The sequence below is a fragment of the Monodon monoceros genome, unplaced genomic scaffold (genome assembly GCF_005190385.1).
Source record: "Monodon monoceros isolate NGI ecotype Baffin Bay Population unplaced genomic scaffold, NGI_Narwhal_1 Super_Scaffold_2, whole genome shotgun sequence".
NCBI lineage: Eukaryota > Metazoa > Chordata > Mammalia > Artiodactyla > Monodontidae > Monodon > Monodon monoceros.
Genome location: NW_021703776.1, coordinates 99639057 through 99666789, shown reverse-complemented (window position 1 = coordinate 99666789; position 27733 = coordinate 99639057). Strand labels below are relative to the sequence as shown.

Here is a 27733-nt window from a genome sequence, read left to right as displayed (position 1 = left end):
GGATTCTAGATGCTAACCGCACCTACAGATACCTTCCCAGAGGGTGATCTCCTTTGCTTAAGCTCCGCGGATTCTAGATGCTAACCGCACCTACAGATACCTTCCCAGCAGCACCTAGCTTAGTGCTGATCAAACCACTGGGCGCTGCGGTCTGGCCAAGTTGACACGTGAAATTAACCATCACAGGCTCTGTGATGGCGCTGGGTCATCAGAGCCCAAAGCTCTCTCCTCTATAACACCACTCTCCTCCCATCACCTGGCTTGGCCTAAAACGCCACCTGTGGAGACTGGGATTGTTCTGGATTGAGGCAGCACCTGCAACCCCGGCCATATTTGCTGACAAGAGCGCGAAAGATGCCTGCGATGGGCTCTGGGGGGGCTGCAGCAGACCAGGCAGCTCAGCTCCACACCTGTGTCTCCTGGGCCCCCCAAGGCACTTGCCTCCTTCCCTGCTGACCGTGAGCTGACCCAGACCCTCTGCGTCCTCCACCCAGCCTGCCCCTCCCACTGCCTCTATCCGGGAGGAGCTCGGGCTGGAAGAACACAAGAGGCTGGGGCCTAGTCCTTAGTGGTTAGCAGAGTCTGGACTCAACCTGGCCTGGGAACATTTGCCTTTAAGAGGTCACTTTGGGGGCCTGAGCTGGGAAGGTGTGGAGGGAGGGCCCTGGGAATGTGGATTGGGGTCCCCAGGCGTCCCACAGCCCAAGTCCCTGTTCCCCTCTGCACAGCATCCTTGGCTGTAGAGCCAGGAGGCCACAGGTCCTTCCAAGGTTTCATTTACCTCTGGTCAAGCAAAGGCTACCCACAGGGCAGGGCCTGGCCCCATGGCCTTTCAGCAGGAAGAGAGCCTCTGGGAGCAGCCTGCACTGTGTAACCCCGCTTCAGGATTGCCGGGCTCCGGTTATTAACCAGCCTGTCTTCTGCTTGGGAAAGGGATAAAGATGGCTCTCTAATTATAGGAGGGGCAGCTAGCGTCTTTGCAGAAGCTCCTCACCTGATTTCAGACCCAAGTGGAGCGTGGGAGACTGCCCTGGCTTCCCAGGTCGGTGGTTGCCCCGGGTGACGCCCTTGGCCTCTCTGTGGCCTTGATTGGTGAGGCCGGAGTGCGTCTCAGCCAGTGGTCCTGATGCAACCCAGTTTTGCGTGAGAGCTCACACTATGGGCAGGGCTGTCTTTTTTTTTAAGCTTTTTTAAAAATTGAAGTATGGTTGATTTACAGTGTTTCGGGTGTGCAGCAAAGTGATTCAGATATATATATATATATATATATATATATATATATATATATCCTTTTTCAGATTCTTTTCCATTATAGGTTATTACAAGACACTGAATATAGCTCCCTGTGCTATACAGTAGGTCCTTGTTGTTTATCTAGTTTACATATAGTAGTGTGTATCTATTAATTCTAAACTCCTAATTTATCCCTCCCCTGCATCCCCCTTTTGTAACCATAAGTTTGTTTTCGATGTCTGCGAGTCCGTTTCTGTTTTGTAAATAAGTTCATTTGTATCATTTTTTAGATTCCACGTATAAGTGATGTCATATGATGTTTGTCTTTGACTTACTCCACTCAGTGTGAGAATCTCTAGGTTTGATTTACCCCACTCAGTGTGAGAATCTCTAGGTTTGATTTACTCCCACCCATTGTGAGAATCTCTAGGTTTGATTTACTCCACTCAGTGTGAGAATCTCTAGGTTTGATTTACTCCACTCAGTGTGAGAATCTCTAGGTCCAACCATGTCGCTGCAGATGGCATTTTTTCATTCTTTTTTATGGCTGAGTAATATTCCACTGCATATATGTACCACATCTTCTTTATTTATTCCTCTGTTGATGGACGTTTAGGTTGCTTCCAGGTCTTGGCTATTGTAAATAGTGCTGCTATGAACATAAGGGTGCACGTATCTTTTCAAACTAGAGTTTTCAGATTTCTGCCTTTTGCACGGCCCAGGGCTTCTTTCTTGGGAGAAAGTCCTGCCCACCACAGGGCCAAAGCACTTTCCCTCCCGCGGTTGGTCAGTAGGCATCACATGGGCACAAAGACCCAGGGTCGTTGGCCAGGGCAGCGAGGGAGCCCCCAAACAGCTATGTGAATCAATCCTGGGACCGTCAGGTGAGGGGAGGTGGGAGGGTGGCCGCAGGAGCGAAAAATAGTGGGTTTTTTTCTCTTTTATATCAGGAAGCCTCTCAGAGTGCAGTCAGAAACCATGATGTCTTCTGTGGAAAATAAATAATTCTGGAACTTCTCCAAGAGTTAAGTTTAGGCTTTTTCCCTAATTTGTCCCCTGTCCCTCCCCTGTTGCCGAGTTCCAGTGATTCTGGGTTCGTTCCTTATTTTTCTGAGAGTCGTTATGTAACATGAGTGTTCTCAAAGGCTCCAAGTGACCATGGCTCTGGTCACTACCCCCAACATTAGTACCAAGAATTGCCCGTATGGTGGTTTTGAGGGATTGAGCAAAGCCAGTCCATCTGGAGACGCCTCCCTTGAGTATCCCACGTGAGGGCCTCACCAAGGCCTTTGCCACAATTCCAACAGCTCGGGTGCAGAGGAGGTTAGATGGTGCGAGCAGCCCCCCATGTTGGTGACAGGGAGTATGGGGGTCAGGGGGACAGGCGGGGCAGGGGGCCAGGTACCCTTAGTCTGAGGATACCACTCACGGCTTTCCAGAATCATGCTGAGCTGGGATGCACCTGGCATTTGTACTAGCGATCCATGTGCTTAAAATTGAGGGACCTTAGAAATCACCTGAGAAACTAGAGGGTTAGTACTTAAGAAGCAGATTGAGACACACATTAAGACAGAAAGCCAGATATGTGTCTGGGTCCCGACCCGCTCAGCTAAGAAGCATCACCAGGGAAGCAAGGGGCACCCCCTCATCCCTCCGTTGGTGGAGCCCACACCATGTCTGGAGACTCTGCCCTGAGCTGGGAGAACAGTGGAGAGTATTTGGTAGTTTGAGAGATGAAGAAAATTATTTTGATGACAAATCCTAGAAGATGAGAAGCATTTTATTCTCAGCCTAGCAGTGCTCCCTTAAACTGCTCCTGACCCCATCTGCTCTTTAGCCCAACAGATAAGAACAGAGAATGTCTGAGCTTACAGGCATCTTCTGAAATTATCTAGTTAAACCCTGTCATCTGACAGATGGAAAACTGGATTCAGACGTGCCCGAGATCTCCCAGATCCCCAGACAGGAAACCATAGAACTGGGCTGGAACCCGGCCTTCCGGCTCTATCTCTGTGAACAGGTCATGTTCTTACGTGCCCGAGGGGTGCGGGCTCGTCGATGCCCAGACAGCGCCCTGGGTCAGCTGTCTGCACCCAGGTAGCCCCAGATGCCGCTGATGGACACTCTTTGGGCTCAGGTCTGCTCAGCAGGGGAGGAACATGAAACCGTCCTCAAAGTGTTCCCTCCTCGGTAGGAGTCTAACGGCTGGTAATCGCACAGGAATGTTCTGTGGTCACCCTGACGTTTAAAACCCCTGGTTGGCCCTTAGGTGCAGGCCATGGCCCCTGGCATTGGCAGCCTTTCTGTTTGTCCTGTGTGTGCACTTCCACCAGGGCTCTTTCTGGGGTAGCCCAGCTGCATCAACAAAGGAGTTTTGTAAGACAAAGCATCAGAAATGCTGAAAAGGCAGAACTATATCTGACCGATACACACCTACTGTCAAGGCTAAGACGGGAGTAAAAGAGCCCTCATTTCTCAAGAATTCACACATCAGTTGGTTGTAAACAGCATAGAGAAATGTTGGGATAAGCGGCCGGGGAGCGGGTGAGCTATCGGTAAGACCCCAAACCACACAAAATGTGGATGATCGAATTTGGTGGTGGGATGCTTGATACTTGTCTGTCCTTTGCAACATCAGCATGAAATACTTCTTAACATTGTTCTGTTGAAGTACAGCTGATCTACAATGTTGTATTAGGTGAATTACTTTTCATTAAGTAGACCTTAAAGAGACAGTATCACAGGCTGCCTTGGTAGTGAATCACGGAACTGTACAGACCCTCCTCCATCCGTTCTCTTCCCCTGTGATCTCACTGTGCCACGGAGACTCACTTTGCATAGAAGAACCCTGTATCTTCACAGCCTCCAATACCAAGTTGCTTTTTTCAGTCTTTTTTTTTTCAGTTTTTTGGCTGCGTTGGGTCTTCGTTGCTGCGCGCGGGCTTTCTCTAGTTGCTGCGAGCGGGGGGCTCCTCTTCGTTGCAGTGCGCAGGCTTCTCATTGCGGTGGCTGCTCTGTGTGCGGGCTGTAGGCACGCGGGCTCAGTAGTTGTGGCTCGCGGGCTCTAGAGTGCAGGCTCAGTAGTTGTGATGTACGGGCTTAGTTGCTCCGCGGCATGTGGGATCTTCCCGGACCAGGGCTCGAACCCGTGTCCCCTGCGTTGGCAGGCGGATTCTTAACCACTGTGCCACCAGGGAAGAGTCCCCCGGGTTGTTTTTTGTCACTGGAGCTGAGCCATCCCAAGGCGGTGGGAGGGTTCAATAGAAAGAGCTCTGAGCTGGGAGTGGGTGGACCTGGGTTATAGGGCCTGCTTGCTACTGTCTGGTTGTCTGGCCTTGGGCAAGTGGCTTAACCTCTCTGACCCTCCGTATCTTCATCTATAGACTGGGGTGATACCACTTGCCTTTCCTACTTGTATGGGCTCCTCTGAGGACCAAATGAGGCAACAGATGGAAGTTTTAAGGACATTCTAATGGCAAATTAATGACAGCTCTGCTGCTGAGACCTGACTTTTTTGAGTTAGACTTTTGGCTTTTGCCTGAAATTCTGAAGAGGGGCAGGGATGGGGTATTAAGGTTGGCTCGCATCTTGGGAATTTTCTCAAACGTGGGGCTTTTCTCTTTTGTCCTGTTGCTTTCCTGGCAGGCGACTTTATCAGCCCAAATCCTGAAAAGGCACTTTCCCCAGAGACCCTGCTATTTATCTCCGGAGCACGTGGTCAGGGTCTAAAATACAGTGTGTGCAGCTGAGGACAATCCCAGAGGACAAAGCGTCTCTTGGTGCCTCAGTGTGTCCCAGTGAACTGGCCACCCAGCACCAGGGAGGGTCTGAATGCCTGCGAATGGGGAGGGAGAATTCAGGATGGCCAGATGTGGACAAAGCAGTGAGGGAGGCACAAAGCTCTGGTGGGCATTTAAACCCCGTGAGCAGGGTGAGCTCCCGGTGCCTGGCCTTCGGGAATGTCAGCCGAGCTGAGAGGCCAGGCCCCAGTCACTCCACCTGCTAATAGTCTCATGGTCACCGCTGCAGTCGGAGATTTTCCCACACCAGCCTCCACGGTGCGCACTGTTTCCTGGTGAGCTCGGGGAGGTGAGAGCCAAGATCAGAATCGTGGAATGTGGGATGGGGGAGCCTTCCAGCAAAGTCCACTACTGGTGCCAAGGGACTTCTCTGTGGGGATGCTTGACCGAGGAAAACGCACCGCGCGCTGCTGTGGTCGCCTTTGTGGCGCCCTCCTTGTCTCGCTGTGGGCGGGACGAGCATCAGGGGACCAGCCGCAGGCCCGCCCAGGGCTCCAGGCAGCCTGGGATGGGAGCGAGACCCGCGTCCTGGTCTCGGCTCTTTCAAGACCGCCTTGTCCTGAGTCACTTAACCGCCAGGGCCTCCGTCGCTAGAGCCTGATGGTTCCATGAGGAATAATCGAGTATGTGCAACAGGGCTTTGGTGTGTAGAAACTGCTCTGCTGAACAAAAGTGAGAGGGTAATGATTATTTGAAACCGCAGAGGAACGTACTCATTAAAATAGGAGCTAAGCGTCCACACCTGGTTCCTCCTCTTCCTTAGGGACCTGCAATCTCGCGGGGTCTGCCCGTTCGCCGCCCCTCCTGCCCATCAGCACAGGCGTGCACCCCCTACACGTGCTGCCGGGGCAGGGGCTGCTTTGTCCAGGAGTTGATTCAGTCACTTCTGCACACCTGCTGCATGTGGCGCAGAATAGCGAGATGAATGATTTCCCCTCACCCTTGACTGGTTCACAGTCCAGTTAGAGAAATAGACTGATAAATGGTATTAAGATAGCACGATAAGTCCTGTAATAAAGGTAGTCTAAGGTACTGTGGTAGCACAGATAAGAGAAGAATGAATTCTGCCTGAGGGATCGTATCTGAATTGGGCTTTGCATGACAGTAGGAGTTCACCCTGTGAGCCAGGATCTTCGGGCTGGGAGCTGGAGGCAAGTGGGCAGGAGGAAAGGGCTTCAAGCTTCAGAGAGACGGCCAGCTCCGTCCTGCAGGGACCCAAGTGAAGCGAAGTCTGTTCTCCCAGGAAGGGGTTGTACGGTTGGCGAAGGGTGACCTTGAACTGAGGAGCTGAGACAGCATTCCAGGCAACGTGTCCACAGACGCACAGCTGTGTTTAAAAAGCTATCAAGATCCTGCCTGGGCTCTTGCTGAAAGAAGGAGACGGGGTGCAGAGCACATCAGAAATAAGGCTGCAGAGGTCGGCAAATCCACGGGGCCTGTATTGGAGCCTGCAGGGCCCGGCTGAGAGCTCCTGACTGTGAATCACCCATGGGAAGCTGGTGGCTGCCCGCCTGGGCTGCCGGCTGAATCACCGTGAAGCCTGCACTGCACCGCAGACCAATCGACTCTGTGGTGGGACCCAACTCCCGAGGTGCAACCAGCCTGGGATGCTGAAATAAACCAGCACCAGAGGGGCTGAGTCTGGAATCTGCCTACGTAAGAGATTGCCAGCAAGTCCCAGTGGACTAGGTGTGGGAGTCATTGCCTAGGCTATGGTGGAGGCCCTGGGGCTTTAGGGCAGAGGCCAGCATAATGGGGCCACGGTTTTAGGAATCACTGTCCTAGCAGAGGTTTGCAGATAGCTTGAAACAGGCTAAGCTGAAAGATTTGGAGAACAATTAGGAAACCCAAAAGAGAGCTGGGCAAGGGAGGGTGCAGACCTGGACCCCACAGCAGAGGGGTTGGGAGGGTGGAAGGGGTTAAAAGAAAGATTAGGTACACAGAAAACTACAAAACGTTGCTGAAAGAAATTAAAGAAGACACAAATAAATGGAGAGACCTCCCATGTACATGGATTGGAGACTTAATATTGAGATGGTAATACTACCCAAAGTCATCTACAGATTCAATGCAATCCCTATCAAAATCCCAATGGCATTTTTTTTCAGATATAGAAAAATCCATCCTAAAATTTGTATGAACTCTCAAGGGACCCCAAGTAACCAAAACAATCTTGAAAAAAAAAAAAAAAAAAGAACAAAGTTAGAGGTCTCACACTCCCTGAGCTCAAAACTTATTACAGAGTTACAATCATCAAAACAATGTGGTACTGGCATAAAGACAGACATATAGACCAATGAAATAGAACAAAGAGTCCAGAAGGAAACTCTTCCATACGTATATGGCCAAATGATTTTCAGCAAAAGTGCCAAGACCATTCACTGGGAGAAGATAGTCTTTGCAATACTTGGTGCTGGGAAAATTGGATATCCACATGTGGAAGAATAAAGTTGGACCCTTACCTTATTATACAATATATAAAAATTACGGTAGTTCCCCTTATCCATAGGGGATATGTTCCAAAACCCCCAGTGGATGCCTAAAACCGTGGATAGAACTGAACCATGGATACTATGATTTTTCCTATACATACATACCTAGGATAAAGTTTAATTTATGAAGTAGGTTCAGTAAGAGAATATCCAAATTGCCAGTGTCCCTCCTCTCGCACTTTGGGGCCATTATTAAGTAAAATAAGGATCGTGTGAGCATAAACACTGTGGTACCGCAACAGTCGAACAGATAACCAAGACGGCTACTAAGTGACTGGCGAGGGGGTAGCACATGTACTGTGTGGATATACGCTGGAAAAGGGATGACGACTCAGAACAGGACAGTGCAAGATTTCATCAAGTTACTCAGAATGGCACGAAATTCAAAAAACAAAATTGTTTATTTCTGGAATTTTGAATTGTTTACTTCTGGAATTTTCTTTTTTTTTAATTTTTATTTTATGTTATTATTATTATTTTGGCCATGCTGTGAGGCATGTGGGATCTTAGTTCCCCAACCGGGGAATGAACCCATGCCCCCTGCAGTGGAAGTACAGAGTCTTAACCACTGGACTGCCAGGGAAGTCCCTGGAATTTTCTTCTTTTTCTCCCCCCCCCTTATTTATTTATTTATTTGTCTGCGTCAGATCTTAGTTGCCGCATGCAGGATCTTCACTGAGATACGCGGGGTCTTCTAGCTGTGGCATGTGGACTCTTAGTTGCGGCATGCATGTGGGATTTAATTCCCTGACCAGGGATCGAACCCGGGCCCCCTGCATTGGGAACATGGAGTCTTAACCACTGGACCACCAGGGGATTCCCTGGAATTTTCCATTAAATACTTTTGGACCCTGGTTGACCTCAAGTAACTGAAACGTTGGAAGGCAAAACTGCTGATAAGGCGGGGGGGAACTTCTGTAACTCAAAATGGATCAAAGACTTAAACATAAGAGCTTAAACTGTAAAACTTAAAGAAAGTAGGGGGAAACCTCCATGACATTGGATTTGGCAATGATTTCTTGGGTATGACACCAAAGCACAGGCAACAAAGTATTGATAAAAATATCAACAGATAAATTGGACTACATCAAAATTAAAAACTTTTGTGCACCACAGGACACAATCCACACAGTGAAAAGGCAACCTACAGAATGGGAAAAAAATACTTGCAATTCATATATCTGATAAAAGGTTAATATCCAGATTATATAACGAAATCCTACCAGCTCAGCAACAAACAAGCTGGTTAAAAAATAGTCAAAGGGCTTCTTGAATAGACGTTTTTCTAGAAAAGATATACAGATAGCCAACAAGCACAAGAAAAGATGCTCAACATTATTAATCATTAGGGAAATGCAAATCAAAACCACAGTGAGATACCGTCTCATACCTATTAGGATGGTCACCATAAAAAACAAAAACTAAAGTAAAACAGAAAATAATAACAAGTATTGGTGAGGATGAAATTGGCACCCTTGTGTACCATTGGTGGGAATGTAAAATGGTGCAGCTGCTACAGAAAAAGTATGGGGGTTCCTCAAAAGTATTAAAAATAAATTACTGTGTGATCTAGCAATTCCACATCTGGATATATACCCGAAAGAAATGAAAGCAGGGTCGCAGAGATATTTGTACACCCACTGTATTAGTTTACTAGGGCTGCCATAACAAAGTATCACAGACTGGGTGGCTTAAACAACAGAAATTTATTTTCTCACAATTGTAGAGGCTAGAAGTCCAAGGTCAGGGTGTCGGCAGGGTGAGTTTCTTCTGAGAAACTCCTTCTTTGGCTCATAGATGGCCATCTTCTCTCTGTGTCTTCATGTGTCTTCCTTCTGTGTCTCTTTCCTTATCTCCTCTTCTTATAAGGACACTAGTGCTACTGGATTGAAGTCTTATTAGAGAGCCCATCCATGTGACCTCATTTTAACGTAATTACCTCTTCAAAGACCATCTCTATCTGGGAATGCAGGGTTGGCATCGTTGTTGGTTTTTTTCCGGCTGCGCTGCGTGGCTTGTGGGATCTTAGTTCCCCAACCAGGGATTGAACCCGTGCCCTCAGCAGTGAAATACAGTCACATTCTGAGGTAATGGGGGTGGGAACTTCAAACCTATGAGTTTTGAGGGGTACGCAGTTCAATCCATAACACCTGTGTTCATAGCATTATTCACAGTAGCGAAAGGGTTTGGAAGCACCCTGTGTCCCTTGATGGATGAACAGATAAACAAAATGTGGTCTATCCATACAATGGAACATGATTCAGCCTTTAAAAGGAAGGAAATTCTGTTACACACTACAACACGGATGAACCTGAGGACATTATGCTAAGTGAAATAAGCCCGTAACAGAAAGACAAATACTGTACGATTCCACTTACATGAGGTCCCTAGAGTTGTCACATTCATAGAGACAGAAAGTAGAATGGGGGCAGGGGGTGCCAGGGGCGGGGGCGGGGGGCTGGGGGGTGGTTGTCAAATACATATGGGGTTTCAGTTTGCAGAGGGAAGGGCCCTGGAGGTTAGTTGCCCAACAGCGTGAATGTGCTTAACTGCCCTGAACTGTACACTTAAAATGGTTAAGATGGTAAACCTTGTGTACATGTATTTTACCACAATAAAAAAGGAAAAAAGAAAAAAACGAAAAGGTTAGGGATGCAGGCAGCTTCTCCCGGTGGAGGACTGCCCAGGTGCGGTTCCTGCCCAGGCATGGAGGTGTCCACCGGGCAAGACACAGGAGGAAAGGGGAGCAGGGTGAGGGTGACGTGATGACTTCATTTTAGACACCACGAGTCTTTGGCGAGCTGCTCCCCCCAAGGCCATCTCTCTGGGCCACGATGTCATCAGGCCTTTCTGACCGCTTTGCCCCAGCGGCCAGCCCTCCCATGCGGCCCTGCCATCTTTCCAGGAGGACACACTTCCTTGGGCCACATTCGCATCATGAAATGAAGTCCTGAGCACTGCGGTGGGCTTTGCCCCCTCCTTTTCTGCTTTTCCTCCCTTGCTCTCTTCCTTCTGCCCTGCGGTCCCAGCCTCTTCTTCCTGCTCCTTCCCCTGGGGGGACGAGAAGGGAAGCTGGAGGTGGGTCAGGATCTCCGAGGGGGGCCAGCACGTCTCCACCCCTCCTTTCACCTTGTTGGCCCTCCGCGTCCTCCCTGGGGCTTGACATTCGAGGAGGTCTCAGGGAGGGGGTGGTGATACACACGGAGAGCCAGGAGTGGCCCTGGACGAGGCCAGATGGGCACCTGAGGGTCCAGGTCATTGACCATGTGCTCCCTTTCCGTCCTAGGACCTGAGTTCCTTTGCCATGCCGCTCCTGGATGGAGACCTGGAGAGTTCAGAAAAGCATCCTTCTCGTAAGGTAAGCCACCTTCCTCACAGCTTCTCACGGCTCACCTGAGGTGCCACTGAGGCAGAACTCCCTCAGCTCGAACCCAAGACACATCCACCCGTGCTCTCACCTGTACATCCACCTGTGCTCCCACCTACATGTCCACCTGTGCTCCCACCTGTGCTCTGACCTGCGCTCCCACCCGTGCACCTGGCTGCTGCCGAGCTCAGCCTCACACCTGCCAGGCTTCACTCCTTTCTCTTCTCTCCTCTTCCCTCTGGGCTCGTCCGCGGCCACGGGACTCCCCAAAGAGGGCAGAGGTGATGCCGAAGATTGACAGTGAGCTGAGCACCCTGAGCGCCCGAGGAGCTGATTAGCGAAGAGAGGAGGTTGAAAGCATTAGTGAAATCGGGATGTGGAGACCAACTGTCTCCCCCGCAGACGCGAGCCCCTTCTCCCTGCCCGTTCCTCTCCCTTTCGTCCTCTTTCCCCCTTTCCCTTTGCTCTCTTTAACCCACATTCTCCCCTCTCCCGCTGGTCAGTTTTTCCCCCAGAGGAAGCTGGAGCCGTGCAGGGCAGGCAGCCGAGGAGTGCGCATCCCGGGGTGGGTGGGTTGGCCATGGCAAGCAAAGGGAGGTCAAGGTGGCCCGCGGTCAGGGTGAGTGTACGGCAGACGGCTGGGGCGGCTGGTGGGCCGAGGCTTTGGGAGGGGCTGCCGTGGGCAGTGTCTGAGAGCAGAGACAAGAGCTAGGCTGAATTCTTTGGCCCTGGAGGCTCCACGTCCCTCATCCCACCAGGCTGATGGGAAATGTGAATCTCCATCGTTATTGGGACTTCCTTCCTAGATTGTGCAAAGGTCCTGGGGTCCCATGCAGCACCTACACTTGGGTTTTAAATGAAGGAACTGGACTTCAGGATGGTGGAAAGACTTTCCCACAGTCACAGGGCTGCCTAATAACTGAGCCGGCTTCAGTCTGGGTTTCTTGGCGCTCAGCCCGGTGTGCGTTGCGCTGCGTCTGGACACCCTGAACTGGGGCCAGTGGTGCAGGCCATGCAGGGAAGTGTCCTCGGCCGGACAGGTACCTCACGGAGGCTTTCTGCCCTTTCTGGATCATCTCTGCATCTTTGTACCCTGTGACTAAGACCCCCATCTCCTTAGGGGACTGAAAATCCTCAGGGACTGCCAAGCTGAATGTGGACTGGACACTTGGCGGCCTCCTCTCCCATCTAGGTACACTCAGAGTTCAGTGGAGGGGCCACAGCTGAGCTCCCCTTTATGGGTGTTCTGGACTCAAGGATGCCAACCCTGGGACTTCTCTGGCAGTCCAGTGGTTAGGACTCCGCGCTTTCACTGCTGAGGGCACGGATTCGATCCCTGGTCAGGGAACTAAGATCCCACAAGCCACGCAGCGCAGCCAAAAATAAAACCAACAACGATGCCAACCCTGCGTTCCCAAGCATCGGTTGATATGGGAGCTGCCTGGTCTTCCCACCTGTCCCCTCTCCTGGCTCCCCTGTTCCCAGAGGAGGCAGCTCTGTGTTACATAACACATCTCGGTACAAGAGCTTCATGGTCACCTTGACTCTGCACAGCTCTGTGTGCAGCTCCCGGGCCAGCATTGGGAGGTAGGTCAGTGCCATCGACGTCCCTGGGATCATTCAACACTACTGTGGTCACCTGGGTCAGCCAGCATGGCCTGGTCTGGGGCAGTCTGTGGAATGCCCAGATGCCCACAGGTTTTCCTGTCTGTGTCCCTTGATCCTGGGATGGGGAGCCCGGCTCCTTTGTTCATTTTTCCTGGCAGCTTCCCTTCTGTGTGACCCGGGACAAGATATTCTCTGTGAACCTGTCTCCCCATCGGCAAACCCGGGCTCGTGGCGGTGCTCACCTTTCCTTATGAGGATTCAATGAGCTTGTCGATGGAGCAGACGTAGAGCAGTGACTGGCCCGGGACACGTGCTCAGGGACAGTCTGGGAACGCAGGCGTGGCCTCAGGACATCCCCCACTTCGGAGCACCGTGAAGGGGTGCACCCACGACCCATTTACCTGAGCCGTCGGGAACGTGGCATCTGGCCAGGCCTTAGACGTGGCTCGGGGCCTCTTGTCCACTGCTGGCCGTGTGCACTGTTCCTCCATTCCCCCTTTCCGCCAGCCCCTTTCCGTCTGGAGCACACAGGGACTCAGACCGGAGCCACGCACCATTAGCACACTGGCCCCGAGGGCACTGGCCGTGTCCTGCATCCCAGGCACAGCCTCCACACCTCCCCAGCCTGAGTCGGGCTCCACAGACCCTCACCTCGAGGTTTTGTCCAACTCAGCCCCCCTTTCCTGGCGCCCTTCACCTTTAACCCCTTCGCCCACACCCATTTCCCTCAGGCTCCCAAGGGGTGCCCAGTGCCCAGCTGTCAGTCACCGTCGAGGCCAGCCCCGCGGACCCCTCGCTCACCTTCACACGTGCAACCCTCCTCTTCGCTTTCCTGCATCCTCGGGGCTGAGACCAAGCACCGGGTGGCCTGGCCCCGGCCCCCGCGGCCCTCCCTGCAGTGGCAGACAGAGGTGGGCCTGGAAGCTCTGCTCGCGGAGGCCTGAGAGCCCGCCGCGTAGCTCTGCAGAGCCGGCAGGCACTCGGGAGGCTCTGGGCCCTTCGTTCACGTTTACGCCTCGGGAGACGTGCCCTTACATTTAGCAAGGTGTCAATTTACTGCAGCTTGCTAAGAGGCACGGGCTCTGTCCCCAGTGGCTGTGATCGTGCCGATACCCACGCCACCCCTCCCAACCTACAGGAAGCAGACCCGGGGGCCCAGCGCCACCGCCCCCTCGCCAGGGTCAGGGCGGGAGACACGGGGGACAAGGCCGGGATGGGCCACAGCCACCACTGTCTGGCCGTGTGGGGAGAGGGCCCGCTTTCTGGAGCCCCCTCCTGAAGCCCAATGGCTGAGTGCCTGGCCCTTTTGGCCTGCAATTCTGAGCCCGGAAATGGAATCAGTCCCAGTCGGAGAATCCTAGGGCTCCCCTTGCCCGCCAGGTAAGGTTCAAACCGGCACCCAGGCCCTTCGAGACTGCCATTTGGCTCAACCTGCCCCGGTGACCCGTCCGCGGTGGCCCAAGTGAGTGGCTGTCTGTCTGTCCTCCCGGCTCCAGCTCCTCTCTCCCCCCGACCCTGGGACACCTCTGCCCATCGGCCTGTCCACAGCCCGTCGGCTTTCAGCGCCTTCCCTGCTTCAGGGCCCCGTGATGGGCAGTGTCTCCCTCTAAAATCTCTCCCCGTCTGGGCCACTCTCAGGGCAGCCCTGTCTTGCCTGCTGTTCTCCAGGGTCTCGCGGGGACCCCATCCTTGCCCACATCTTGTTCCCTGCGTGCAGTGAGCGTCAGCTTTGCTCAGCAATCCCTCCTCCCTAGGCAGAGCTCACTGTGCAGTGTGGAGGGGATGGGGCAGCAGCGGGGCTGGCCTCCTACTGTGACTCCCTCCCTCTGCCTTCAAGCTTGACCTTGACTCCTCTTCCGTTTCACGTGGCCGTTTCTGCTTTTCTCGGGAGGTGAATGGTGTGAGGGTCAAGGCCGTGGGCCTGAGGTCCCGCCCACCACTTACCAGCTTTGGGGCCTTCCCTCAGCCTCCAGCCAGCGCCCTCTCTGAGCTCCGGGCTCAGTGGCACCCAGAGGGTGATGGTGACAGGCCACTAGAACGTCTGCCCTAAATGACCGTGTCCCCCCTGCCCCCGTGCTGAAGAGCTCTGTGGTTCCCCCTCAAAGGAGGGTCAGGTTCTCACCCCACGTGGAGTCTTTCCGTAAATCAGCCCAGCCTCCCCGACTCTCCACGTCTACCAAGGGTCTCTTTGTAGCGAATTCGTGACAGTGAGGGCTGACCTCCCAGACGTACCTGCTGTGTACCATCATGTACACGTACCTGCTGTGTACACCTGCTGTGTACCTGTGTGGCAGGTGCTTCCCTTGTGTATATCCTGTCATCTTGACGACCCTGCGAGTCGGCCTAGTGTCCCCATTGGATACATGAGAACACTGCTGGAAACTGAGCTGGGATTCAGACTCCGGTATCTTTGTCCCGAACCCTGACACGTACCACCCTGCCGTGGGGTCTTCCTCCACCCCTGGGCCTGCTGTCCCTACGCCCCACCCCCACGTCCACAGGCGCACGCCGCCCGCTGCTCCAAAAGCTCTGTGTTCATTACTCTTAGGATGTAGAAAAGCCCCAGAAAGCCTGAGTCCCGTAGGCGGGTTGGTAGTGGCTGAACCCAATGCTCTAGAGGCAGAGAATCTGAATGCTATTCACACCAAATGGTTAGCAGAAGAAAACCCTGAACTCCATAAGGAGGAGAGCCTGAGTTATATGGCTCTGGGGAAGCTCGGCCTCTGCCTCAGATTCCCACTCGGCGAGGGGACTGGCACGGGGCCAGCCTCTGCACCCCTCCCCGCCATGGCCACACTGGTCCTTTAACGCAGGGTGGAGGGTCTCAGGGAGAAGGGGGCGTGCGGTTGAGGGTCCCCACAGGGCATCACTTCCTTTAAGGGACTTCAAGCCCAGCTCGGGGGCTCCCTCTAGTGGTGGAGGAGCTCACAGGGGTCCTGGGTCCAGGCAGGCACCCCAGTGGATAGAGGCACGGAGGCTTCCTCTGCCCTGTGCGCAGTGCACCGATCGTCACCTGCCGTGCGGAGCCCAGGGTCTCAGTGTGCTGCACGACCCCTGCCAGGCCTCATGCTTGCCCCAGAGCCCAGGGGACACGTCGTGTTTTCCTTTTCTGCTGCAGAGCTGGGTGGGCCCCGAGGCCCTTCTGGCTCCTGTGTTGCAGGCTTACCCACGGGACGGCAGCAGGTCACGTATAGAGTCCAATTCCTGTGCGTCAGGTCTGACCGATGCCCCTTCAGACGTCCCTGAGGGGCAGGTACGGCCCCTCATTTCACGCAGGAGGAGACGGAGGCTTAGGGAGTCTACATAACCTCCAGGGTGGCCCAGAGGCGAGCGGGTCAGGCCCAGGCACTCAGATGGGAGTGCCAGCTGCTACACCCACCAGCAGGACACGTTCGAAATTCCCTGAGTCTGTGAGTTGTGTGCCTTGGCTTAAATATGGAGTCCAGTAAGTTTTGAAACCATCACTACAATTTCAAGCCATCGCCGAAGTGAGCCTCAGAGCTTTGCAGCCTTGTTCGCTTTCTTCCCGGCCTCTGCCTGCAACCCCCATTACTCCAGCGCCGAAGCTGCTTGGAGGTGAAAGCCTCATCACTTCCCACGCCAGGGTCGCCTCAGGATGGAGCCCTGGGCCCACTGTCTTTCAGATCAGAGAGATCAGATCTGTAGTCAGACTTCGAGCAGGACAGGCACGAGGTCTTGAGGAGTGAAGGCCAGGAGACGGGGCCGCAAATAGGACGAAGGGGGGAGGTGCCGTGTTTCGAGCCTTCTCGGCTGCATGGCTGTCCTCCCCCACCTCCAGAAGACCCTTCCAGAGAACTGGGTGGAGGCCAGTGTGCTCCTGGATGCTGCGGCCCGGCCTGTGGGTGGGTCGTCCCGGGGTCCGGTCCTTCCCCTGGGCCGCCTCTGTCTGTGGAAGAGCGTGGGGCTGTTTCTCGGGCCGGGTGTCGTGGCAGCAGCTGGATGATGGGGGACAGTGGGAGGGCAGGCACGACAGGGACAGGTCCTCACAGGCTCTGAGTGACCTCACCCGTCCGTCTGTCTGTCTTGTCTGTCTGCAGGTGGACAGCCCCTTCGGCTCAAGCAGCCCCTCCAAAGGCTTCTTCTCCAGAGGCCCCCAGCACCGGCCCTCCAGCCCCGTGTCTGCTCCCGTGAGGCCCAAGACCAGCCCCGGCTCCCCCAAAACTGTGTTCCCGTTCTCCTACCAGGAGTCCCCGCCGCGCTCCCCCCGCCGCATGAGCTTCAGCGGGATCTTCCGTTCCTCGTCCAAAGAATCTTCCCCCAACTCCAACCCGTCTACCTCGCCCGGGGGCATCCGGTTCTTCTCCCGCTCCAGAAAAAGTAAGGCACTGATGGCTATTGTTCAGGTGGGTGCAGGGCTGCCAGGGGGCTGCTCACAGCCGCTTGGCCGCGGTGCCACCTGCAGGGACACCAAAGCTGGCCGGGTGGCTGTCACTGATGGTGCTGAGTATGTGCGTCTGGTCTGTCCCCCAGGAACAAATTTACCTCCAGCGCAACGTGTTTCCACCTGTCGCTTTATTCCTGCACTAATCCACCCAGTATGGCATGGCTTGTGGGGTTAATGTAAATACCCCGATACTCACAGTATGGCTGTGAGGACAGCCACGTGGAACGCTAGCCTCCAGCCTTCTCTGGAAATCAGCAGCGGCCCACGCCTGGGGACGGCCCAGCCCTTTCTTTGATCTGCCCTGTGCGGCCCCCAGTGCTTACGGCTTGGCGTTTGGGGGATTTGAGTGAACCTGTTTCTGGCACATCCTGACTTTTTCTGTCTCAGGCTCTGGGTAGGTGGGGTTGATTTGTTACAGAAACAGGGGAAGCAGATGTGTGTTTCAGAGAGAGTTCTTTAGGCTCATGAGTATTTGTGATCTAAGGACAAAATATTCTCCACTGAGCACCGTTGATCATATCTAGAAATATACCAGGGAAACCATAAAGTAGATGGAGTTTATTTTCACCTTTCCCGTGTCTTAGTGCATCTCCCTCCTCTTTACGACTCTTCCTGATGACATAGGAAGTTCCTATCGAAGAATGCAATGATTTGGAAAACAAGCTTGCCCATCGCGCCTCCTTTCTCTCCGGGTTGTATTTGCAAGAGGACCTGTGGGCTGGAGCTATTACTCTATCTGCAAGGCCAGCCCAAGTGCAGTTTCAGTCTCCATGACTTGTAAGGAAAAGGGTGACTTGTAAGGAAGGGGTGGGGAGCTTTCTTCTTTAATTTTTTTCGGTGGTTTGGGGTATCGTTCCTAGCACCCCTAAAGGCATCCCCATGATGACTGAACTCATGTGTAAGCATACAAATGTCACAGGACAAGGTGGTCCTCACACAGGCAGTACGGGTGACGTGCAGTTAGGAACTTAGATATGAAGCCAGATAGGGAGGTGTGTCCTAGCACTGACATCCCAACACCCTAGAGAGCATCCCCAGTTTCCTGGACAGGGACCCTGAAATTCTCAAATATGCTATCACGCACCACCTCTTAGAGGGGAGGGGATGTCAGACCAGACCTTCACCAGGTGTCCTGTTTCCCCACAGGTGGCATTGTGCCTGGGTTGCTTACAACAGATCTAGGTTATATGAATTTCCTGGGGCAGCCATTACAAAGTACCCCGAACTGGGTGGCTTAAACAACAGAAATTTATTCTCTCAGTTCCAGAGGCCAGAAACCAAAATCAAGACGTCAGCAGGGCCATGGTCCCTCCGAAGAGTCTAGGGGAGAATCTGTTCCAGGCCTTTCTCTTAGCTCCTAGTGTTGCTGGTGGTCCTGGGTGCTCCTTGGCTTGTGGAAGCAGCACGCCAGTCTCTGCGTCCACCGTCACTGTCACATGGCCCTCTCCCGCCGTGTGTCTGTCTGTGTCTGTGTCTTTGTGCTTCTGCGTCTCCTCTTCTTCTAAGGACAACGGTCATTTTGGATTGAGGGCCACGCTACTTCAGGATGACCTCCTCCTAACTAATTACATCTGCAATGACCCTATTTCCAAATAAGTTCGCTTTCTGTGGTTCCTGGAAGGACATGAATTTTGGAGGGGGGGGACACAGGTTACATTGAAAAGCCAAGATCTGCAATTCATGTCCCTGGCTGGGGAGGTGCAGGACTTGTGGGTGTAGGGTGGTCATTCTGTTAAGACCAGGGTCATCTCTTGGTGTTTTTTTGGCTGTGCTGCACGGCATGTGGGATCTTAGTTCCCTGACCAGGGATGGAACCCATGCCCCCTACAGTGGAAGCGCAGAGTCTTAACCACTGGACCAGCAGGGAAGTCCCAGGACCAGGGTCATTCCTGAAGGCAGAAAGGGGCAGTCTGGGAGGTCTGGGGGAGCCAGCAGGTGGGATGCTGGGTCCTGAAGATGGGCCAGATGTTCAGCTTCCCGGGAAGCAGGAGTCCGTGCTGCCCTTCTCCGGTCAGTGTTTTTAAAGCCCATTCAGTGTGCTAGAAAGCACCCAGCTGCGAAGGTGTGTCTTGTTAGGTGCTGTGCAGCAAGTGTAGCCTGTTAAGGCTTCTCTGCTGTCTGGCTGGGTAGCCGTAGGCGGGGCTCAAGAAGACCGCGGAGTGACTGGGGCTTCTTGTAAAGACATGCGTTGATTAGGTCAGGGCGGGGGCTCGGCTTCTTCAGAGAAGCTGTCTGGGAGCGGGTGTTCAGACCAGGGTGGGCCTGGACCCAGGACGGTAGCCCGTGCTGTTGCCCTTGAATCACCGAGCCCAGGTCCTTGACCTTCCCCGAGGACGTGGGAAACCAGCCCTGCCCAGCCCGATGATGAAGCAGGAAGGTCTGAGTCTGTGTCCAGGCGGCGTGTGTGCTCTACTCCACGGGGTTCTCCCCTCAGGTCCTAGCCACCTGATTTTTTCACTGGGCTTGCTGTGAGGCTTGCGTGGAGGGTATACAATCTATCTGCTTTTCCTGCCTGAATCTACGCCCGGGTCAACGTGCCCAGACTACATATTGCTCCCGCTGCCCCAGAACTGGTTTCACAAGATTGAGCTTGAGAGTAACGGCAGCGGCCTGCATGGAGGGTCTGGATAAGCAGCTACCTATGAAACCCGCTGCGTCCGTTGGAAAGATGTCGTGAAGATGCCATTTGTCACACGAGCCCCCTGGGAGAAATTTCCTGTCTCGGTACCAAGAATAGCTGTACTTCTGAGCAACTCGATTGTTTTTGTCTATGATAGACACTGATCACGTAACGACCCAATTTTCCCTGTCTGCATTGCCTGCTGGAAATCTTAGAACCAAATGTGTATGAGGGGCATTAAGGGATACATTTCTAGCCTGGTTTCTGAATCCATTTTTGGTCCCCATCCTTTTACTCCCCCCCCTCTTTTTTTTAAAACAAGGAAGACAATTTATTGGAAGGATTTGGGTGTATTTACAGAATTCAAAGAAGAGCTGAATGCTCAGGACTCAGGAAGGGAAGGAACCAGGCTGGTTCTGGGGGGCTTGGCAGCAAGAATTCACGGAGGTCCAGAGATTTCCTAGTCTTCGTGTCTCTCCGTTTACCGTTCCAGCTTCCTCATCGTAGGACCTCTGATCAACCCAGTTGGGATCTCGGAACCAATCGGTTACTGGGGGGCTGGGAGGCAGGATCATGCAGCAAAAGCAAAGTAACCAAGAACCCACCCAGGAAGTGAGCAGAAGTTCCTGGAGAAGAGGCGCAGTTGGCAGCTCTCCAGGCACCCGTAACACCCTCCTTGTCCACCGCCCAGCGTGTGTGCACACACAGCCTCCCACTTTTACGAAGATTCCCTCATTGAACTTGGTCCAGTCACCCTACACACAGTGGTAAGAGTCCTTGCTGCTTCCCCAGCATCATGTCCAGGCATCACCACTAAGGACGTCAGCATGACGGACAGAGTCCTCCATCTCAAAGTAGTGAAATTCCCATTTCTCCTCCAGTGCTGTCTGCACCGTGTCCTTCTATCCGGTGACTTTCAGCCTACATGATGACATAGAATCTAAAGGTGCAGCCAACCCCCCGGGTGACACTCAAGCTTGGTAAACACTGCCTTCTAGTATTAGGGGAAAGAAAGAGGGAAGACAGAAATTCTGAGCACAGTCATTTTCAAAGGGAAATAAAGGAAAAGGAGATAATTCAGTCTTCAGACACTTCAAGAACAAGAGAGGTAATACAGATGGAGGCTACAGTTCCAAATGCTATGTCTGGTCCCAGGACCAGCACGTACCTAGGCTGGCTGGTGTTCTTTGCCCAGGGAGGAAAACCAGCCCTTTGTTCTAGAAGGACCCTACCTCTTGGAGGGGCTGCTTGTATGGAGTGGCTGTAGCCTTCCTCTGGTCTCCGGGCCCAGTGGCGTGTTGATTCAAGACACGTCTTGGGGACTCTGGGGTTTTCGTCACACTCCTCCCAGGCCCGCTGTTAGAAGCAAACCTAATTCCCTTAGGGGATCAGGGTCAGCCACCCCAATCAAAGCAATAACCTTCTATACAGCCTCCTCGTCTAATACAGTGGTCGGCGTACTCCAGCCTGGGACAAAATCCAGCCTGAATCCTTTATTAATTTGTGTACATGAATCACTGAGACACAGTCACGCCCTTGTTTCTTTCCCCTGAGGCTGTTTTCACACGTAGCAGCAGACTTGAGCTGTTGAGCTATCCGAGACCACGTGACCCACAAAGTAGAACATGTTTACGCCTTGTCTAGTTCCCAAGAAGTCTTACGTGACCATGTGGCAGTAGAAGCTTCCAGAAAACAGCAAATCTTATCTCCAAAAGATTTTTTACAGCTTGATTGAGGATGACTTTGCCTTTGTAGATGAGGAAAGGGAAGTGCACGTCAGTATGTTCTTGAACTGCAAATAATAAGATGAAAGTCTTTTTAAAAGCAAAAACAATCTTGCGTGGTCAGCAAGGCAGGACCTCAAGAAGGACTGAAGTTCACGTTACTAAGCTTTGCTCCCTAATCATTGACAATAATCAGTGTCTGCTATGCATGTTCGAAGTGCATCGAACGTGAGCATTGTTTTTCTCTGCCATATGTATATCCCTTTATTTTACTTACGTGCTTGTAATACTCTACGAATACATTATGTACATCATAAAACACACCAAAAAATTAATTTAAAGGAAGAGATCAAAATAAAGAGAAATTAAAGTTGCCACACTTTTCTTTCCACATCCTGTGGACCATTCTGCACACACTCTGGGTTCCTAACTAATCTGCATCCCAGGTTAATCTGGAGACCAATCTCCTCGGTGTCCGCACGCAGGGCCCACTTCCTGGGCGAGCGGACAGGAAAAGCAAGATTCTCAAAACTAAGAACTGTAGCAAATTTACTGTTTTTGCTTTCTCCATCTTCTGTTGGCCAATACCTAAAAGCATTTCCACATCAGACAATTCCTTTTAACGCAACATACAGCAAACACACAGAATCGAGGACAGGACCTGTAATGGCACAAAACTCATATACGCCCTCAGACTCTCATGGGACCCAACTGAAAAGGCTCCACGGGTGGAATTGGTCTTAAGCAGGGCGCAAAAGAGGGGAACGGCAAAGAACGGCAGAGAGAGGACAGAAGGAAGTTCCAGATGGGCCAAAAGACCACAGGCTGCAGGGAAGAGCATGCGGGGAGACAGAAAGAAGCTTTCCTGGGCTGAAGTAGAGAGACTGGGCTCTGAGAGCACAGCAGGGACGAGGAGGCCAGTTGATGGTGGAGGGATGGTATGAGGACAACCTACGTCACCATTTATAAAGAAACAAAACTTTAGGTTGACCACAGAGACGGCTGACAACCATTATAGGTCTCTGTAAAGGGAGAACGGACCAAAATGAAGCTGGGAGAATATTATTAGGGCTGCTTGTGTAGACAGTGAGAAAGGCCTGTGAGGAAATGCGGCCACCATCCTAGGCCAAGGTGGCTTGGGACGCAGACCAGAGACCAGGACCACTGGAACGGTTGGCAGAAACAGAGAGGGATGGAAAAAGAATTAATGGGGGCATACGAAGGGTAGGCAAAAAAGCAGGAAATGAAAAGAGAGAAGGACAGAGCCCCAAACCTTGTGCATTCTTGCCAGCCGTGGGCTTGTCCAGTGACAGAGGTTATTGATACTGGTAACTCAAGACAAACCGCTCCTTGCCCAGGGCTCGCCGAAGCCTCTTCTTCAGGGCCTTTCTCGGCTTGGGGCTGCTGTGCACCAAGATGCTGGAGTGCAGACAGATGCCGGCGTAGGTCACCGCTTCCCAGGCCCAGTGCCGGTGCTTCCGGAAGGTTGGGATGTTCACAAGGACAATTTTCAGGCACAGGAAATATGATGAAAAAGAAGGCAAGTGACTTCCGGGCCACGGTGTGAGCCCAGGTGCTGGGATCACTCGGGCCGGGTCTGTGGTCCCTCATCTGCCCCAAGTGCCGGCGCAGCGAGAACACGAGCGAGAGGGTGGACGCCAGGAACAGGAGGAATGGAACTGACCGCATGGTAATTGCGTGAGGTAGAAAAAAAGCGCAAAGAGACGGTCTGTATTCTACCAGCCAGGGTGTCGTTTCCATGGGAACTCTGGGTGGCAGCCATCTGCACAAGAACTGACTTCTTGGCTGATGGTGATGTCAGACCAGACAGGATCAGGGAGCCCAGCAGCAGCCCGGGCACTGACCGAGAAACCCTGCACTTCAGCCAGAAGAAGACGGGGTGAGAGAAGGATGCTATCTTCACACGGTAGAAGACAGCAAGCCAGCTGGTCGGCCAGAAAGTGAGAGTGTTGATGAAGCTCCAGGAGATTCTGAAATAAAATTTGGAACCAATTTTCCAAATTGGTTCGTTCTGGAGGGCCATCCCTTGCAGACAGAACCGGGAGGCGGGCCACAATCACGTCGCCTGCGGGCAGCGTCCAGCAGCATCCAGCGTCCCACTCCGGCTCAGCACGATGACTGTGAGGCCGTTCTGCAGCCTGGCAGCCACCGACTCCGGGAGAAAGGTGACCATGCAGGTCCACGTGGGTGAGGGGGGCACTTTCTCCAGGGAGACTTCTACTCCGGGTGCTGGGACACACCCACGGGGAAGCACGGCCTCTCTGGATGAGCTGCTCTGTTGAGAGACTGCAGGCCCAGAGGCTCTCCTTGGATTCATGCAAAAGCGTAGCTACCAGCAAACATCACCATCCCACCACCTCCCCAGTCCCTCCCCTGCCGGTCCTCCAGGATTTGAAAGGAGGATCCTTGTCAGTTCTCTGGGCGCTTAAATCCCTCCCAGCTCAGTGATACCCTGTCTCTGTTTGCATAACCCGTATTTGCCTGCTCTCTATCAGAGCCAGGTGTAGGGAAATGGTGACAGAAGAGAGGCTCCAGGGGTGATTGAAAATACCCATACTTTGCCCTTTATTTCTCACCATACTATTTCTTTCCTAACTTTTCCTTAAAAGATGTCCTTAACCTCGTTTCCCTCCTGTAACCACAAACGTTCCCTGGCCCCTCATGTCCCGGCTTAATAGTTTATTCCGTTTCCCGTGCATACTGTATTAAGACCCACCTGCCGAGTGGGTGGAGTGGGAAGTCATTTGTGTGCACAAGTCTTGGAAGCACTAAGAAAAGGCCCCCTGTTACCTCCAGTGGCTGCTCCTGCCGCCTAGACTGGCGGGCTCCGTACTGGAGTTCCAGGAGTCTGCACTTAAAACATGAGTTTCCCTGATGTGTTAACATCGCTCGTTATTTAAATCTGCATAAAAACTCCATGACGTCAGATTTTGACCATTTTCATCAAAGCAGAAACTGAGGCCCAGAGGGGCTAAGTCCCTGAGCAGAGGCCGCACTGCTAAGTGGCAGAAGCAGGGTTTGAACTCACGTGGTGGCCGCTTTTACCTACAGTGCCCTACTGTGCGAGGCTTCCTCCAGCTCCGAATACAAGGCATTGCCCATCCTTGCAGGCCGGATAAATGCAGCAAAGCTCAGAAAAAAACCAAAGGAACGAAAGCTCCTTCCCCAGCCAAAGTCGGGGGCTCCTCCAGCAGAGGTTTCCCCCCGACCTTCACACGAGAGGGCGCCCGCACCTCACACCCGGTTCCTGCTGCATGCAGCCCTCAAGCTGCTCCTACTTTTCATGGACATCCCACCACCAGGCCTCATGAGGCCCACCACCAGGCCTCATCCTTTCCCCCCCGAGAAGGTTAGCATCAGACCCCATGTGGCTCCCGACAGGCCTGTCTGATTCCCCCTTCCATCCTCCCGCCCAGGCCCCTACAAGCCCTGTACCTGGACAAACAAGCACTTGTCCTGCTTGGTGCTTCCGGGGAGTCCGTGCTTTCCCAGTGCCTTCTAGCAGCCACGGACACGGGCGGGAGGGCCTCCCCTGAGCTCAGGGTCCCCGGGACCTTCCTCCCGGCCTCCGCTGGCGCAGGGCCTGCTGTCTCCTGGAATAAACTCAGCACAGGAATGCCTGGGAGCGCTCAGATCATCCTCCAGCCACAGCCAGGGGAGCCACGGGGTGGCCACGGGTGTGGGCCCAGCCAGGTGGATGGTTTCAGGTGGTCTGTACACGTGAGACCCTCCTCCCCAGGTCACGTGCCCCATGGCGGAGGGGCGGCCTGTCAGGGTGTCAGTTCTGCCTGCTGTTAACCTGGAGCATCCAGGTGTGTCCTGTATCTCCTTGTAAAGTACCTTAATTCTTCTGTGGAATGAGGCAGCCTGTGAATTTCAAGAACATAACTTGGACTTCCCTGAATATGCTTCTGGAACTGGGCAAGGTTCACAGGGTCTGTGTACAGCCTTGCTCGACAGGGAGTTGAGAACACGTCAGTTCCCTCACCCGACGAACACTTCAAGGTTAGTCATTTTATCCCAGATTACAGCTTCCCGGACATTTGTAGAATTCCGTCTTCTTCCGGGGGCGGGGTCAAGGTTTTCTCTCCCAGGCTGTTGTTCAGACTTTCGGGAGGACGGAGAAGTACACATCTTGTTCAAAGGGAGATGTTTCTCTCGGGAGCGTTTACATTTCCCTCAGAAGCAAAGACCTTGTTTTGGCTTAGTCCCAAAGAACGATTTTCTAGCTGTGCAGTGGAGTACCAGAAGCCCTGGTGACTCAGGCTCCGAGGAAGCACGAGCCTGCAGGTGGATCGGGTGCTGCTTCCTTCCGGGAAGAGCGCTGGAAGCGTGACAAGGTGGTCAGGCGGTGATTCGTGCAGCGGGGCTGGGGTATGGCTGATGCAAAAGACGACCAGGCCTGACCCCCCTAATCTGGGCCCCTCGGGCATGGCAAGACGGGGAGGAAGCTCATCTCTGTGCAAACTCTGGACCATTTATTCTTCCTTCCGCGATGAGGAACAATAATGTCTCCTATTTTTGAAAGTCTTCTTCAAGAATTGTCTTCAGAGCCATATCTATTCTCTAATATTCTTGGTGACGGGCAGGTTTGGTCTTTGGAAGTCAGATTTTCTCTCTGTAAAGAGATCTCTTTGGGCCAGTAATGTTTGGGGTCAGAAGTTGAGGATGAAGCCGCGTTGGTAGAAATGCACAACCGTGAGTCTGGGCGGAGGTGTGGCACAGACTTAACCACGGTGCCCAAGGCCGACCGGGGCTCCACCTTCAGCTCAGCTCACCGTTTGGGCCGCAGCAGCTAACTCACCTCCCTCTGCCCTCGGTACGAAGCAGTGTCCTTCTGACGGGACCTCGCCAACCACACGGTGAGGTTTGGAGACAGTGGTTTTTCTGCTTCGACTCCTAGTGTAGTGTGGAGGGTGAAACACTTTAATAGAGAATATGTTTTCAACTTAGATCCTTCTTCCTCTTTTTCTCCCTCTGCGTCCCAGTGATTAGAGTCAGGCCACGGAGGACTGCAGGACACCCTGCCCATCCCAGTGTGGCTCCGTAGGGTTGACCCCTGACTTGCCGAACACACTGAGGCATCAGTGCCCACGCAGGTCTGTCCCTTCTCCTCCGTGGCTGTCTAACCTGATGATACTCAAAATAAGGCCCATCACCAGACCCCTGGGGACAGAGGGGGGTCCCGGCTTCAGCACTAGAGGCACCTTGTCCTGTGGGTTACCTTTTAGGGTAACCGTTTTGCTGGACGTCTCAGGAGGGGCAGGAGGTCTCTGGCCGTGGCTCTCACCCACCCAATGCAGGAGCTTTTCCATCTCTCTAACAGGCCCGGCCGCCCTGGGGCACCACTGGCCAAACGCTAGCTATTCTAAGCCAGTCCACCGGCTCTCTGGTCAGCCTGAGGTTCTCAGGGAAATCCTGGGCCCTTTCCTTTCCCTGTGACTGTTTCATCTCAGAGTCTGTGTCCAGCAGAGGCTCGGCTGCGCTCCTGGTCCTGGGATGCTACAGATGGGGGTTAGCGACCATCTGGGCTGCAGCTGCTCCGACACTGCCCTCAGACAACCCGCAGAGACCTGGCTTAGAAGAGAATCAAATGCAAACCACCCAAAGGGTGAAAATTCCTGACACTGGGAGGAGGAGACGGTTTTCTGGAAAGTGTATTTCGTGTGGGCCTCACTTCTCCCCTCCCCCCTCCCCCCTCCCAGTGTCCCACCCACCATCACTTCCTCCAGAAGGTCTGCTGTTGACGAGAGCTTTCCTGCGAGCTCCTTCCCACCCCCAGAAAAAGGAGATGGATTTTGACACATGCTGTTGTTTGCATGAGTGATATTCGAGAACAAAGCCTTCCGGGGTTCAGTCCGCCGCTTCCCCACCCTCCGCTGAGCTTGTGTGAGAGGTGATGACAGAATCTCTCTTCTTTCCAGAAGATGTCGGTGTAGGCTGGGTGCTCCGTTTGGGTTTGCCGTCGTACTGCTACTCACGTGGCGTCACAGAAGGAGATGAAGTTGAGTGTGAAATTCCCATTCGGTACAGTTCCTGCAGGTGCATTGGCTGCCCGTAGGCTCTGCACACATCAGACACTCAGACCATCATGGAAAGAATCGTCCTCCAATGTTAGGAAGGCACCTGACCCCAGCCCACAAGGTCGTAGTCAGCTTCAAGTTAGCGGGTCAGGAATGCAGGGGTCATGTAGGAATTCAAGGCAAGTTATCAGGCCAGTGCTTGTTGGGGGAACTAAGCAAGACAAAGCACTGATTTCAGACAACGTTAGGTGGATTTTAAAGACACACAAGTTTCATTTAATCCTTCTAATAACTGTTATGGGTTTAATTGTGTCCCCTCAACAAAGATATGTTGAAGTCCTACCCGCCAGCATCTCTGATTGTGACCTTATCTGGAAATGAACTCATCGATGGTGTAATTAGTTAAGATAAAGTCACACCAGAGTAGGGTGGGCGCCTAA

The 27733-nt window shown here is 53.1% G+C and overlaps 1 protein-coding gene across 2 annotated transcripts in view; it reads left to right on the top strand.

Annotated features, from left to right (window-relative positions):
• Positions 1-27733, top strand: part of PRKAG2 (protein kinase AMP-activated non-catalytic subunit gamma 2) — a 282508-nt gene that overhangs the window by 69563 nt on the left and 185212 nt on the right. For both annotated transcript variants that reach the window (XM_029233295.1, XM_029233294.1), the window contains exons 2-3: positions 10812-10883; positions 16559-16838. In XM_029233295.1, coding sequence (XP_029089128.1) covers positions 10812-10883; positions 16559-16838 — 352 coding nt within the window. The remainder of the gene's footprint in view (positions 1-10811; positions 10884-16558; positions 16839-27733) is intronic.